Below are 17082 nucleotides of genomic sequence, written 5' to 3'. Positions count from 1 at the left end.
ACTGGGGCGCCTGGGTGGCTCAGTGGGTTAAAGCCTCTGCCTTCAGCTCAGGTCATGATCCCAGGGTCCTGGGATTGAGCCCCGCATCGGGCTCTCTGCTCAGCAGGGAGCCTGCTTCCCTTCCTCTCTCTCTGCCTGCCTCTCTGCCTACTTGTGATCTGTCAAATAAATAAATAAAATCTTTAAAAAAATTAGCAATGCAGGGGCTGGGGGCTCAATGATTGGAAAGAGGCACGAAGCGCCTGCTGGGGCACTGATAAACGTAAGTGCACTTAACACACGTGACTTGTATGTATGTTCTATGTCACGGAGAAATTATTTAGACATATGGTGAGAAAAGGCATCGGGGACCGAGGGAGGGTCAGAATGGTCAACTGTGGTAAAGGGGTGTTCTGCCTCATCTTTGGCAGCAGCTTTTCTAAGTTGAAGACCGAGATCTAAGGGTCCCCTAGTCTGATATTGAGTCTGATTTCAAATATGGTACCATAAGGAGTGTCCGAGACATGCTGAGTTAAAACGTTCTCAAACCACATGATACAAACCCTGAACTAACCAGCAGTAAGGGGCACTTCCTCAACCTGAGAAAGGCCATCGGTGAAAACCTGCCGGCAGCGCCATGCTTACTGATAAAAGACTGGCCGGATACGTTCCCCCTGAGATCAGGAACCAGATGCAATGTCTGCTCTCGCCACTTCTAATCAACACTGTACTGGACAGCCTGGTCAGACAGGTAAGAAAAAGACAGACATCCACATTGGAAAGGAAGAACTTTTAAAGATCTCCATCTGCAACAGACACAGTCTTATATACAGAGAATCTTCAGGAATTCAATACCAAGTGTGAGACATAGGGGCCCGGCTGGCTCAGTTGGTCAGCATGTGACTCTCGATCTTAGGGTCGTGTGTTCGAACCCCATGTTGGGTGTAGAGTTTACTTTAAAAATATAATCTTAAAATACTCATAAAAGGTATTCGAACTATTCAATGAATTTGGAAGATTGCAGGATAGTAAATATATAAAAACCAAGCGTATTTCTATATGCTAGCCATGAACACTCTGAAAACGAAGTTAAGAAAACTCCATTTATAATAACATCAAAAAAACCCCACCTAGGTCTATGTTTAACAAAAAAAGTATGAGACTTGTACTCAAACTACAAAAAACTGTCTTAAGAAATTAAAGAAGACCTAATCAAATGGACAGTTATGCCATGCTCAGGGATTGAAGGCCTACTCCAGTTAGAACGGCACTGCTCTCCAAATCGGTCTATTTATTTCCACCACAATCCCTGTCAAAATTATAGCTGCCTTTTTTGCAGAAACTGACAGATTCTAAAATTCACATGGAAATGCAAGCAGCCACAATAGCCAAAGCGATTATTATAAGCAAGAACAGAGTTGGGAGACTCACACTTCCGTATTTCCTACTTACCATGAAGCTACAGTAAGAAAGAGAAACGTGGTACTGGCGTAAAGACAGACATACAGAGCAACGGAATCTAAGTGTAAGTCCGGAAATAGACTCTGAAATTTATGGTCAGCCGATTTTCTGAGGGTGCCAAGACCATTCAGTAGGAGAAAGACTATGTCTTCAACAAATGGGCCAGATCAACCGTATATCCACAAGTAAAAGAATGAAGCTGGACCCTTACTTCACACCATATATAGAAATGACGTCAAAATCAACCAGAGACCTAAACAGAAGAGCTAAAACTCTGTGAAGAAAACAAACACCACAGAACACCTTGGGTCAAGCAACACCTTCTCAGGTGACCCTCAAAACACAAATGACCACAGAAAAAAAACAAGTTGAACTGCATCGAAATGTAAAAACTGTGCACCGCAGAGGGCCCCATAGACAGGGACACACCAGCCACCGATTGGGGGCAGGCAATTTTCATGCAAATCACATATCTGATCAAGGACTTGTACGCAGAATATATAAAGAATTCTTAAAACCATTAATAGAAATACAGATAACCCAACTCAAAATGGGCACTTGGGAGAAGACTGGCCAATACCACCTTCACCAGGTGAGCCAGGTTCATTTCTCCAGGAATGAGACAGAGATGCCCTAGGGCTCCCAATGTGGTGCGTGAGAAGGACAGGACATCACTTCTGTGCTGTTCCTTCCCGAAATGCACGATGCTGACGTCATCAGGAGAAAACGGCAAACAAACCCCAACCGATGGCCTACACAAGACCAACCACCTGTGCTCTTTGAGAGCACGGAGTCAAGACAGACAAAGCGGCACCAACAAAGATAAACGAGACTATACAGATATGACCATGAAATGTATGTATGATCCTGGACTGGCGGGGAGGCAGAGAAAAAAATCTTGTATTTTGCTGGAAAGGATATCGGTTGGACAGTAAGTCATATGGGGATAAGGTATGTCAAGTACAGAGCCTTACTGGTCTTCATTTCCTGATTAGATACCTGTGCAGTGATTATGGAAGTGAATGTTGTTTTTAGGAAATACGCACTGAAGGAATGAGAGGCCATGAGGCATTAGGTCTATGACTCACTTCTTAGCGGCCCAGAACAAAAATAATCATATGCATAAGGAGTGAAGGTAAAGTAAGTGCGGTATAGGGTTAACATGGGAATTCTGGGTGAAATATGTATGGAAATTCTGTACTGTTTTTCTGCAACTGTTTATTTATTTTAAAGAATTTTATTAAGTTTTAAGTAGCCTCCACACCCAAAGCAGGGCTTGAACTCATGACCTTGAAATCAAGAGTTGCATGCTCTACCCACTGAACCAGCCAGGAGCCCCTCTGAAATTTTCTTATAGCTCTGAATATTTTTCCAAAATAAAAGGTTAAAAAAATTCTTTTAATTGGGTGAAGAATTTGAGCAGAGAGTTCTTCAAGGAAGATAAATAAATGGCCAGTGAGTGCATGAAAAGATGCATACTATCTTCCGTCATTACAGTAATGCAGATCAAAGCCACAGTCAGATCCTACCTGATGTCCACTAGGATGGCCAGGAGCACAAGGACACAAAATCACATGTGAAATTAGAACCTTCGTACACTACTGACGATGACGTAAAATCAGACCACAGCCTGGCAGTTTCTCAGAGGTTAAACTTGGAGTTACCTAAGACCCCGTAATTTAGCTCCAAGAGAAATGTCAACACAGGGCCATACAAAAACTGGCATGTGAATGTTCTAGCAGCATTGTTCATAATAGCCAACAAGTGGAAATAACCCGGATGTCTTTCAATTGAATGGACAGATCAAATACATCCATACGGCGAGAGAGTGAGGAACACAGAAAGAATGGGGCACTGGGTATGATGCTGAACTTTGAGAACATTATCATGACTAAAAAACATCAGACACAAAAGACCACAGATGGTATGTTTCCATTTATATAAGAATACGCAAATCCAGAGAGACAGAATAGATTAGTTTTTGCCCAAGCCAGAGATTGGGGGGGCGGGTTAGGTGGAGGGAAAAATGGGGGAATAACTGGTAATGGACACTGGGCTTCTTTGAGGGGTCATGAAAATATTCTAAAGTTAGATGACTGTGATGGTTGCAGAACTGTGAATATACTAAAAAAAGATTGAACTGTACACTCTTAAGTGGGTGGACTGCATGGTATGTCAATTATACTCCAGTCAAGCTGGAAAAGTAAATTTCTGTAAGTTAAAATTTCAAGAAAGGCAGCATATCAAGTAAAAACTCTTCCCAGCAAAGACCCATAATTCTATCACAAGCCCCTGAATCAGCTGTAACTCACCTACTACACTGGTCCTCAGTGGAAAAGTAGATTTGAAAGTCATCAGAATTATCATGGACATAAAGAAAACAACATCGCTCATCAAACTTGGATATGCTGTAAAATTGGAAAAACATAAGAAGGATTATTATATGCAAGTTACGTCATCACTTTAACATTTTTGAAAAAAATCTAATCACAGATTTTCTTCCACTCCACAAATTTGAAGGATTCATTAATGTTTTAATCACTACTCCCCCAGTTTGACTTCTATTTCTCTACATAATTTAAATAGGGACATTTATCTTGCATATGTTTGAGTTTGTATTCAACAAACGACTTTCATCTATATCAAGAACTTACCAGAGATACAGCGCTAAGCAAAGCCTAGAGCAGTGAGAAAGGAAAATAAATATGGTCTCTGTCCTCAAGAGTTTATAATTTCACACACAAGACAGGAAGCTTATGTGGGAAATAATGTATTATGGCATCTAAGGAATTTCTTGACTTGAAAAATACCAGGACGTAGTTATTTGGGGCCACACAAGGGAGGTAGTAATACACATGGCATCGTAGCTCAAGGAAGGCCTTCACAGGTTATCTGGTCCCTTACCCCTGAGGTTGGGATCTGACTCTACAGCACCTCAGCCTATATTCCACTTTCCTAGACATACCCAGTGACAGAAATTCACCAAACTCCATCTGCTGATGGATTTCACTATTGAAAGGTCTTTAACCTTACTGGGCCAAAGCCTACACAATGGCCCTCATTTTGCCAAGCAGCACTGTGGAAAAGTCAAAATTCTCTTCAAACAAATGATGCCACTTTATCTTCTCCTAAGTCATCCCTTCCTGAGATTCATACCTTACTTAGCCATTCTTCATTTGTCAAGGATTACATGAAAATACTGAGTTGAAAGAGCAATAGTACAGGGTGATCTAAAAATCCTGAAAACCAGGTCACACATAAGTTTTGGAAACCAATTTGTGAAGAAACCATCATGGTTAGTTGGACAGCACTGGGAATGTTCAGTGTGTGCTCTTTATGGCACATTGATTCCAGGGTCTGATTCACCCCAGGTCATTTGCACTCCCTGTTGATGGGGGAATGGCAGCAAGAGGTATCTCTACGAGAAGGCACAAACAAAATGTTCTTGACTGCATGTTCTCAATACCACTTAGTTTCTGGGGTATTCAGTTTTTGAAAATGTTCAACACTGAATTTAACTTTGCATCAGTATTACTCAAATACGCTACTGTTTTTAAATTATTTCCTCCCTTTAAAGTGACAAAATATTTAAAGTGACAAAAATATTATTTTAATTTCAATAGCGCTGTGTCTAGAACAGGATCACACATGTCTAGAGGTAACGGGGGATTCATTCAGTGGCCTGTGGTCTTACCATCAGAGAAAGAACATACCGTTCTAATCCGAGCCCTCCATCTAATGGAAACTATGAACAGAGTCCTGGAGGGACTAAGTGATTCTGTCAAGGTTAAATAGTGAAAGAGGGATTACAATTCATATCTGCTTCTGAGCTGCTCCTACCGTTGGATGTGCTGGCAGAGTGAGGCTCAAAGTGTAGCCACAAGGGCCACCAAATGGTCACCACCCCGATCCAAAGAGCAAGCACCATAGCTCTCCTTGGACTAGACCACTTGCTCCCCAAATGAGGACAACAATACCCTTGGCTCCATTATTCTACTCAGGCCCCAACTGAGTGTCATTACCAAGTAACTCCTTCAGTTACTGGGATTCTGGAGTTCCCTGAGCACTTGAACATCAATGACTCAAAGAAGAAATGCTTTCTGTTTCTACAGATATAACTTCATTTTCTAAAAAAGCTTGAGATGAGTTTAGTCTATTGGATAGCCCCCCAAATTTCTCTGTTAAACAAGCCAAGAAGCCCTTATTAGCAGCACATCAACAAGCTGAGGATTCTGCTGAAAATGAGAATATCACATATTATAAATGAGTGGAAACACTAAAATAAAACATTTTCATCATTATTTGTATTAGAACAATAATTCCATTTTCCTTTATGTTCTTACCTTATTCCCCTAATGGAAGAAGCTGTAAAATTCCATTCATGAATTTGTTTCTGCAGGTTTTAAAGACAAAAGTCAGTATAGCTTGATTTTTTCCATGCAAAAAAGCCCAAAACACTTTCATTTTATTCTCTGGCCAATCACTTCTGCTCTTTTACTTTCAAGAGAGATTCAGGAGTTAGAGCAATATATTTCATGCAACTTGGAAGAACAGAAACATTTTCTAATGTATTACAAAAATTCATTTGCATCTCTAATCCAGTTGAGAGCAAATGATCTGAATTTGAAACAGAAAAGGCACAGAGTAAGTACACACTGAATGGACGGACTTTCATCTTCTGTCAACATTTTAGGAAAACTCTAAAATAAGTTTGGGAACAGTCCACCTAAGTTGAGTGACCTATGAAAATATTTGCAGGAGCAAGAATGTGGTAGCCACCAATCAGGGCTCCCCAATCTCTTTTCTTCCCCTGGGCATAGAGCCTGGAATACATTTCCCAGCCTCCCCTTCAGCTAGGTGGGGCCACGTGACGGAGTTTTGACCAATGGGATGTAAGGAGGAATGACATGCACCATCTATGGTTATGGTTCATAATAACCTCCTCAGCGATCCTCTATTCTGCTATGAGGGGGAATGGGGACCCTGACAAAAGTTTATAATATGAGGCATAAACTTCTATCATGTTAAGGTATTGATATTTGGGGGCTATTTCTTTTTGCAGATAGCTTGTCATAACTAACACTAAGACTAACCTGCATTTCAATGTGTACATGAAGCATTTTAAAAAATAACTGTTCCCTCCCTCCACTACCATGGCCTGTACTTTAAAAACGCTGCACAGACCTAAGCCTCAGAACAAAGATCTGAAATCCATTTCAGAAGAGCCATAGTCTACGATACCAAGACATCACAGCAAAAGAAAATCATTTAAAATAAGAAAACACATTTGGTTGGCCTGAAAAAGGTCATAAATGGCCAGCGAAGTGCCCCAGAGAAGTGTGAGAGCCAGGAGACAGGGCCTGTCAGTGGGAGAACATCCATTCATCCGTGTCAATTAAGTGCCCACGACGTGCCGGGCAAGATACCAGCACGGAGGACGGAGCAGAGAACAAAGCCCCTGCTCTCATGGGGATTATATTTGAGGAGAGAAGAGCCACAATTTAGTAACTTAATACCATGACAGAGGACAAAAAGCACTACAACAAAGCCAGAGAGCTGGCAAGGGCATTAAGGTGTGGTGGGGGTCATGGTGTTACGCCAGATGCTCCGGGGAGGGGTCTCTGATGACTTTTCAGCAGAAGGTAAAGGAATGCGCCCTGAAGACCCATGGGTGGGACAACAGCCTCAGGCAGAGGGGAAAAGTCCTGTCCCCAGGGCATGGCTGGGAACCAGCAGAGAGAAGAGTGGGAGGAGGTTGGCCAGCTCCTGAGGAAGACCATGCAGGGCCTCAGAGACCATCCCAGGCCCTCAGCTTCTACTCTGGAAAAGAGGAGAACCCTTGAGGGCCCTGAGAGATCAAAGTATATGCCAATGGGAAAGCCATCACCTTGGACCCATCCAAGGAGGAAGACTGAGTGGGTTTCAGGGGACTTGTGTTCAGAGTCCCTGGAAGGCGGCAGTGGTGGAGAGCAGAAGCCTGCTTTTGGATTCGGGTACAGAAATATGAACCAGGGCCATTTCGAGAGCACCTTGTCCAATCTACCTACAGGCAAAAAGCTCACAATTATAGAAAAAGGCCGGTCAAGGGAGTTTTCAAAGTAGTCACAGACGGAAAATTTACTCTAGGGTAGCTTAGGGGACTTGAGTTGGGAGGGAGATACACGGGTTAAGAAGTCACCAACACGGACTCCCCTCTACCATTGTCAGTGGGCATGGGGGGTACCTGCTTTGTAGATACGATGGATATAAACAGCTACAAGTCCCACTCGCCATGTGGAGCTCTTGGGGAGACATTCTCAAAAAGTGATCCAACAGCGATGGGAACTACCGTACACATGATACGGGGGGAAGGGAGCCTGCATTCGGTGAAAGTGGTAGGAGGGCGGTTAGAGACGCCTCCGCCGAAGTTAGGGCCTGGATGGCTGGAAGGAGGAACCGCAGGGGCTAAGGAGGACAGAAGAGCACTTGCGAGCCCCTGCAGGGCCAGCTCCGGGGACAATGACACGGTGGGGCTGTGTAAGGGCTTGACACTCTGTAAGAGAGAGTCTGTCTCAATCTGGAAAGCCACGAGATTCAGTCATGGTGTGGGGGAGCATCAAGAGGGCAGATGTTTTAAAATTATTATTCAACTTCTGACTTGAAATATACCCTATGTTCAGAAAAAGGCACAGTGATCACTGCAGTAAGTGTCCACAAAATGAAGACTCGCTGTAACCAGCATCTAAATCAAGAGACAGAACATGAGGAGCAGCCCAGAAGCTTCCCTCCTAACAGCCCCCCCCCCCACCCCACGCCCCATCATCCAAGGGTGGGAACAGCAACCGCTATGCTGCCTTCACCAGCACCGAGAGTGGTCCCTGGTCTGTAAGAACATGTAAATGGAATTGTGAGGTGCACACTCTCTGGCATGTACAAGTGGGGTTTGTCATGAAACATCCAGTGGTGGAAGTCAGGGCTGGCCGCGTGGTTTCTGATCCCGTGTCCCGGTGGGTCAACGGGCACGGTCTCCTCCACTGTGACCGCGGTGGCTGCCTTCCTCCCATCACACGGCCTCCCGTCAACACGGCGACCTCACCCTTTCCACGGGCGGCTATATCATCCCAGCGAAATCATGCAGAGGAAATGGACTTAAGACTCCAGCTTTTCACATCAGGGTCAGAAGGCCCCAGCAGGGGCGCGCTAGGAGGAAAGCCAGGGGGGGCTGCAGAGAGACAGGCCGGGAAGCCAGAGGCGGGGGCACACCTCCAGGGTCCCCGGGGTGCCGACTCAGAGTCTGTCCCCCTGTCCCAGAGCGCGACCTCTGCGGTGGCATCTCAGGCGTCTAGGACAATTCTGTAATTGTGCTTTTTTAAAGTGCTTGTCCTGTTGCTCACGTAAGTGTAAGAGGCAATGACAATAGAGCTTTCCCGGACAAGCAGCCCTACCCGTGTGGTCGGGGTCGGCGGCTACTCTGTCTGTTGGTGACTTTGGGGCACACGAGTCACTGAGGGGGCAAGGCTGTGTCTGAACCTGTTCTCTGTGGCCTGCGTGCACTCCTGGGCTGGGGGCCCCTGGGGTCAGCTGCGTCCATCTCCACCTAGCCCCATGTCTGGGCACCTGCAGGAGGTTGCTGGAAACTGGCCATGGTGGGAGCAGTTATACCGCAGAAAGAGGCCAACGCTACAAGTCAGCGCTCTGCTCCCATGTCCCCGTGTCTCGAGTTACGCATTTACCAGCAGACGTCCCTGGCTAACAAACCAGAACTCCATCCGCTCCTACAGCAGCGCTGCAAACACACGCATGCGTGCCATCTCCCCGCTACCAGCCGCAGCCCACCGGGAAAAAATGCAACACTGTGTAGAGAAATGTCATCTCACTCCAGGCAAATCTGCTTGCTTTTGTGATGCGCAGAATTTCAAAAATGTAAATGAAGGCAAAAGCAAAAGCTTCCTCTCACAGCAAAAAAGGCAATTTATATTTCCCTCAGATGTTTGTTCTGACAACTATGAGCACTTGTGCAAAACATTTCATCAGTCAAGGAAAGCCAGCATTTGCTGCTTATATCGTTCTTTTCCATTTCTTATTACAGACTATGTACAAAGTGAAACATTTACAACTAGGGAGATAGTCTGTGTACCCACGGGAATGTCCATTAAGGGCCAGTAACCATTATAAGGGACAATAAAATGGGCAAAGTTTGTAGAATTCCACGAGACCAAAACCATTTGGCTCTAAAAGTCTTAAGAGTCACTTGAATAGGGTTACTTTTTTTCTCCGAGTACTTGTCAAAACATGAGGTACTGTGACTATGTCAGTGGAATAGTGAGGTTACAGATCAGAAGTTTGAACATCCTCTCCCGTCCCCGTGGCATCAATGACACAAAGAAAATCAGCAAGGCACAAGAATTCCAACATCAAAAGCATGGGACCTGGAGGGGGGGCACAACGGGCGGAAAAGCCAGGTTTTGTGGGGGGAGGGGTCTGCTGTTCTCTTCTTTGACCACGCTGTTGACTCAGGTGTGCTCGTTTGGCAAACATCCAGCAAATTGTACATATACGATTGATGGGCTTTCCAGTGTGTATGTTATACTTCCATAAAAGTTTGAAAACGGGGGCGCCTGGGTGGCTCAGTGGGTTAAGCCTCTGCCTTTGGCTCAGGTCATGATCTCAGGGTCCTGGGATCGAGTCCCACGTTGGGCTCTCTGCTCAGCGGGGAGCCTGCTTCCTCCTCTCTCTCTCTGCCTGCCTCTCTGCCTACTTGTGGTCTCTCTCTGTCAAATAAATAAAATCTTTTAAAAAAAGGTTGAAAACAACTCAAGAGGCAAATTTAACAGAAAACATATGTATTGTTCAACGGAGGTATAGCTGTTTGATCATCATGTATATATTTGATTATGGCTGTAATATTTTTCTTTTGCACTCAGAGATTTAAATTAATACACAGAGTGCAGTGAAATGAAACAAGAGCCACAAAAGCAACGCCAAGCACCCATGAGGGCGGCCCATCTTCACTGCCTGTGAAATATCAGACAAACTTCCTGCCTTATGCTTGTGTCGCGGACGGAACGTTTGTGTCTCTGCAAACGAGCTGGTAAAGAAGCCCTAAACTCTGGTGCGCCGGTCTTCGAAGGCGGGGCCTTGGGGAGGGAACTAGGGCAGAAGGAGGGAGCCCCCAGGGATTATTCCCCTTATTAAAAGGGACACGGGAACCATCTCTCCACCATGGGAGGACACACGAGGAAGACAGCCTTCTGGGAGCTGGAAAGAGGACCTCGCTAGAACCTGACCACGCTGGCAGCCCGCCCTCGGACTCCCAGCCTCCAGAACTGGGAGAAAGAAAGGTCTGTTGTTTGAGCCCCCAGTCTATTCTGTACTCTGTTACGGCAGCTCAAGTGGACGAAGGCAACTTGAGATTTCGTGTCTCTCTCTTTTTTCTATACGCCTTTACTGAGGTATAAAGGACAGAGACCTGCCTAAATTCCACGTGCATAATTTGAGGAGTTTGGACATACGCAGACAGTCACGGAACCATCACCACGGTCAAGGTAACGGCCATCTCCATCACCTCCCAAAGTGTCCCTGTGTCCTTTGCTTCCTGTTTTGTGTGTGTGTGGGGGGGGTGCTAAGGACATGAGATTCACTTTCAACAAATTACAAAGCTCACAATGCCGTCCTGTTGACTGCGGGCGCCACGGCAGACGGCACATTGGCGACTTGTTTATCCTGCAGAAGTCACGCGTCGTACCGGACAATGCGGGGACGCTGTGTCAGGACTATTTTTGATAAGGAATTTTTTACATGATTTTGGGCCTCTGCTTATTCTTCAATGTTATGTTTCATTTTTGAAGGTACTGTTTATTTTTATCTGATTAAGACATAATTGCTCATATTCCTATTTCCAGGGGAAAAAAAAATCTTCCTTTGCCAGGTTAATGGCAGAAGTCTTCCCACACTCCAGGAAAACAAACCCAAAAATAGACTACCTAGTGAATGCGCTTGTTAAAGGTACTAGATCTTTTCATTACTAAAGATACTTTATAAAAGAGAGAAGCTGAAGTAATAGTTTAGATACAGAGACCAAAGTGGCGGGGGACAGTTACTACCACAGCACCAGGTACAGCCCAGTGTTTCTGTGATCTCTTCAGTGGGCAATTAAAATGTTTCCTCTCCTCTATCATTGATGTGAATATAAACTGAAGTGGTGAAAACCTGACAGGAGCTATCACATTGTATTTATTTCACTTTATCTTTAGTAGCTATCAAATGTTATCTTTTTCTTTTTTAAAGACTTAGCTCAGAGAGCGTGTGCGCATGCGCAACTCCGTGCACAGGCTGGAGTAGGGGGTGGGGCAGAGGAAGTGAAGCAGACAGACTCCCAAGCAGACTCCCCACTGAGTGTGGGGTCTGATCCCGCAATCCCAAGATCATGACCCGAGCCGAATCCAAGAGTCGGACACTCAAGGGACTGAACTACCCAGGCGCCCTGTAGCTATCGAATTTTAAACAAAAAGTAGTCTTAAATTCAGCAGTTCCTTTTCTGGGAATTGTGTTCCTGAAACAATACACTGGAACATGTAGGGGGTCACCACCAGGATGGGCACTGACGGATCTAGCACGGGCTAGAGTGCACAGCTGAGACCGAAATGTGTGCTGCAGGCAGGAGGAGAAACACATTACGCTTTGTCCACCCTTAGAAATGTAGCACCATGACACAGGCGCACAGGGAATATCATACACCAGGCGGATCACTGTGTGCTCTCTGACAAACTCTCTATGATGTAGGAGTCAACTAAAAAAGTTGCAAAATTATATATACTGTATGATCACACTTGAATGAAAACGCTTCTCTCTCTCTCTCTACACACACGCACACAACGTATGCACTCATACACACACTTACACATACGTAAGTCCCTGCGGAGGGGAAAGGGAATGCGGACGAGGTTTGGGGGATTTGGAGGGACTTTCCCGTTGCTCCTTATCCACTTCCTCATGGTTTAACTTCTTTTTTCAACAAGCCCATACTCATTCACACGAATATACACACATCTGTACAGACACATGCACATACACAAATATGTAATATAAACACATATAAAATGGGCAAACCAGCGTCGCCTCGCCCATCTGTGATTAGTCTCTTTCACACACTCCTGGACCTTGGAAGTCAGGCTCAGATGCCTGTTCCTTCAAACACAGCAACACATACTCTCCTGCTTGATCATCACATTTCTGACGAAACAGCAGAGAGTGAAGAGAGAGCTGTGTGTGATTTTTTTTTCCTTACCATTTCCGTGGGTGAGACATGCCACAGAGAAACGGTCTTCTCCTCAGCTTCACTGTTTAGAGAGACATATGAAGGCTGGTAGACTTTGGTGGGTTCTATCACCAGCACCTGAAAGAAGAGACTTCTGTGACACACAGGAATGTACCAGACAGGCCACTCTGCCTAGTGAGCACGTGGGAAGTGCTATACTCCACAAATGCTTGAGAACCTACTGTGTGCCAACACCACTCTAGGGCCCGTGGATACCACAGTCAGGACTTCTGTCCTGCGGGGGGCTGTGTTCATGCTCTAACGGGGTAGACAAGAAACACACACATAGGGATAGGGAATATGGTCCCCTGTGCAGCTTGGGAGTGAGTACAACAGAGTTAAGGTGGGAGGGGGTCACTTTAGACAGGGTGGCCCAAGAAGGTGGGCCACCTGCCCAAGAAGGTGACAGAGAAGAAACAGGAAGGCAACAGTTTCTGAGAGAAATGAAGCAGACTGGGTGATCTGCAGTGAGGTACCCAAGTCTATAAAAAATACAAGAGAATAAATGAATGAATTTCTAAAGCAAATAAAACAACATATTTAAGATCGCTAAATCTGGGTAGACATTACGCAAGTGTCTGTTCCTTTTTTTTTTTTTTTTTAGTACCTTTTAATAGGTTTAAAATATTTCACAAAAAAAATCACTTTCCGGCTAAGATCAAGTGTGAAATATTTCATAATTAAAAAATTTTAGGGTGCTGGGTGTCTCAGTTGGTTAAGCAACTGTTTCAGCTCAAGTCATGATCCCGGGGTCCTGGGTTCGAGTCCCATCTCGGGATCCCCCTGCTCTGCAGGGAGCCTGTTTCTCTTCCCTCTGCCTGCTGCTCCCCTTGCTTGTGCTCGCACTGTCTCCCTGTCAAATAAATAAATAAAAATCTTCTAAAAAGTTTTAAAAAAGGATTTAAAAATCATTATCAAATCATCTCAAAGAACTTAAATCTTCATTAGAAGCTTCATGAAATTCTTCAACATGGCACGTTCACAAAATCTCATGGTATAAATCTTAAGGACAGTGATCTGAAATTTGGTATCTAGGGTGCTTAGCTGCTTAGCTATCTTACTTATGACTCCTCACAAGACGGTCAAAAAATTCAAACAAATACTTAATGAAAAGCTAACAGTCATTTTGCTTTCCAATAATGTTTTCAAAATTAATTTGTGGCACTGGAGGCAAACCAAAGCTCAGCGGGAAATGGTGCTCAGTTCCAAAATTTCGCTCTTACTCTTGCAGTGACTTAAAACAGGGTTCCTCCATCTTGGCACTTCTTAGACTGGGGGCTGGGGAATTCTGTGTTGGGGGAGGGGCTGTCCCATCACTGTGGGACCTTTGGCAGCACCCATGGCCTTCCCCCCATTAGTCGCCAGGAGCAACACCTTTCTCGCAATTGTGGCAACCAAAAACGTCTTCAGATATTACCAAATGTCCCTTGGGAGACAAAAGGACTCTCAGATGAGAGCACTATCTTAGAGGTTATAGACCACTTTTTCTAGTGAGTTGATCTATCACTGGCTGATTCTACCTAAGACGGGTGGGTATCCCAACACTTTCTAAAGTTTTCTACCTTTCAGAGCATTCAATAATTAGAGAGCACCAACCCCCAGTTTCTTTTGTTCTACCTGAAAGAAATGGATTAAGCGTAACTTACTGGAAATCTGAGTCCATTAGTAACTTCATTTGTTGCCTCGAAAATCATATCTAACCAGAAGTTAAGCCGCTCTTGCCTGGGTGAATGTTCAATAGCAGGTTTCTTGAAACGCTGAATTAATAACAAGTTCTGAACTAACGATCGGAGGTACCTGGAAAAATCACCGGCATGGATAAATTAGATTCTTCGAGAAACAGAATTCCATTCTACTCCTTTTAAAAGAGGTTTCCCAAAAGCTTCATACTTAAATTCATATTGTGTAGTGAGTGCTTCTTAATCCTTTGGCAGTCACACACATAATGAAAAGAAACCCAACGAGTGGGCAAAAGAAGTTTATCCAACAAAATCATACAACATGGCTTTTTACCAACATTGGGCGAATGGTATTCAAAGTGAAGACACTGGGAAACATATGCCAACTGTCTTAAAAACAAAAGCATGCAGTTCGAAATTCAAAGCAATTCCAAAACAGCAAAATTTAAAACTCAGTCTATTTAATTAAAAACATTTTTTTTCCTTCTCATGGTCTTTTAATTAACCTTTTTATTTTGGAGAATTATAGATTTACATATAGTCAGTCATAAGAAACGATACAGAGAGATCCTGTGTACCCTTGGCCCAGTTTATACACCAGTGACGACAGCTCACAAAATTCTAGAACAAGATCACAAGCAAGATATTAATACGGATATAGGTAAGATAGAAAACGCGTCCACTGTCGCAAGAACTGTCACTGTCACGTTTCCCTCCTTCAGCCCCGCTGCTTCCCCCCATCTGCCTCCTATGCTCCTTGATCCCTACCAACCCCCAATGTGAAACTCATTGTATTTTTTTTTTTTTAATTCAATCCGACCAGGCCGAATTTGAAGTTATGAGATCTTCAGTCTCATCACATCTTTACGGTCTTCAGGCAGTTTGAAGTGTCTGAAACCCAGCTGCCAGGCAGTGGTGGTTACGTCCTCTTTGGTACTGAAAGGGGCTGGTTGAGCTGAAAGCAAGAGAGTCTCATTTTGTCCTTGGAGGGTCAAGTCTAGAACTGTCCTGGGAAGGCAGGTCAGCTAGACTCTGCCTGGCTTGGGTCCTGTGCATTGAAGGATTCGCTCAGTAGGCCTGGGTTGTCCCAACTCTACACAAACCCAAGAAAGGTCTGGCCCTTGACTCGCTTTTGGGACTCACCTTTAAACCCTTGGGATACCCAGCCTGGTAAGAATGCTTTGGTTTACTGGGGGCCTCGGGCCATGCCAGAAAGTTCATGCTACCAACAGGACGCATGATGGGGGCCTTGGGCCATGCTTTTTCAGTGCCATCTCCACAGAGGCTGGGGACTCAGTGACTAAGGTCAATCACGTGGGTGCTCCGAACTTGCACAACTGACATCCCTGGAAAACCCTGGCCACCAAGACTTGGTGAGCCTCCCCGGTTGTCAGTACCTCCTGCACGGGGCCATACATCCTTGTGGGGAGAAGTCAGCCTTGTCCCTGTCACTCTACTGGGCGAGGACAGCTGGAAGCTGGTACCTCGTCTCTCCCAGACTCCGCCCTTTGTGCATTTTGTCTTTGCTGATTTCAAGCTGTACACTTGTCTTGTAATAAACCTTAACCATGAGTACAACAGTTTTGGGGTCCTGTGAGTTCTTCTCGTCAATCAGAAACCTCAGGGTGGTCTTGGACCTACAGTATTAGGTCCCAACAGTGTAAGTCAGTGTCAGAGCTGACATAATGAGAACACATTCAAGGCTCAGCTGTGCCCTCCACGGAGTCAGCTCCGTCTAGCTCGGGTGCAGCAGGTCACCCTGAGAGTGGAATTCTGGAAAAAGCAGCCACTCGGGGTGCCTGGGTGGCTCAGTGGGTTAAGCCTTTGCCTTCGGCTCAGGTCATGATCTCAGGGTCCTGAGACCGAGCCCCGCATCGGGCTCTCTGCTCAGTGGGGAACCTGACCCCCAACCCCGCTTCTGCCTGCCTTTCTGCCTACTTGGGATCTCTCTCTGTCAAATAAATAAATAAAATCTTAAAAAAAAAAAAAAGCAACAACTCCACGAGGGCTGGAGGCTCTGCCTGCCTCCTTGTTCACAAAGCCTCAGAAAGATTTCAAGAGGTAGATATGGTTCGGGCATCAAATTTAGGTCCTTCAGACGGGGAAGAAACGGGGTCCAACTAAAAAAGACTGAAGAAGTTTCTGAGCCCTGGGAGTCCAGATTGGCTCACCGAGCCGAGAGAGAACAAGGGGCAGATGAACACGGATCACTAAAAGTAAAAAGTTTCAAGTTATGCACGTAATCCAAATGCAGTTCAGACAAACCAGAAAAATAGAGATGAGGGGGAAAATAGATTAAAATCTTCTCATAAGGCTACCTCTCTGAGATAGCCACTGTCAATATTTTGGAGACAGGCCCTCCGTCGCTGATTATTTGCACAGGAACTGAGGGAACATCTCTTACGGGACTCCAGGAAGCAATGACAGAACGACGATTCTCACGGAGCTTCGTGTCTACTGCCAAGTCGGCTACTGCCCCCCCCCCCCCCCACCTCGGAGACCTTGCTGGCAGTCACATGCTGAACAGATTTTTCATCAAAAGGAGTCCACAGAGAAGGGTGGTTCTCGAAGTGTGGTTCCCAGACCAGGGAATGCAATTTCCCAGGCCCTACCCAAGACCTCTGGAACCAGGTAGCACAGGGTGGGGCCCGGCAATCTGTGTTTGAA

At 45.1% G+C, this 17082-nt stretch overlaps 1 protein-coding gene across 3 annotated transcripts in view; it reads right to left on the bottom strand.

Moving 5' to 3' along the window:
* MAP3K15 (mitogen-activated protein kinase kinase kinase 15) overlaps nucleotides 1-17082 on the bottom strand; it is a 115753-nt gene that overhangs the window by 31579 nt on the left and 67092 nt on the right. For all 3 annotated transcript variants that reach the window (XM_059385745.1, XM_059385743.1, XM_059385744.1), the window contains exons 10-13: nucleotides 14383-14533; nucleotides 12707-12814; nucleotides 5784-5833; nucleotides 3753-3848 (exon numbers count right to left, since the gene is read on the bottom strand). In XM_059385745.1, the coding sequence (XP_059241728.1) occupies nucleotides 3753-3848; nucleotides 5784-5833; nucleotides 12707-12814; nucleotides 14383-14533 (405 nt within the window). The remainder of the gene's footprint in view (nucleotides 1-3752; nucleotides 3849-5783; nucleotides 5834-12706; nucleotides 12815-14382; nucleotides 14534-17082) is intronic.

The sequence above is a fragment of the Mustela nigripes genome, chromosome X, assembly GCF_022355385.1.
Source record: "Mustela nigripes isolate SB6536 chromosome X, MUSNIG.SB6536, whole genome shotgun sequence".
Taxonomy (NCBI): Eukaryota; Metazoa; Chordata; class Mammalia; order Carnivora; family Mustelidae; genus Mustela; species Mustela nigripes.
The sequence above is the reverse complement of the archived record's forward strand: the minus strand, read 5'-3'. Positions and strand labels throughout refer to the sequence as shown.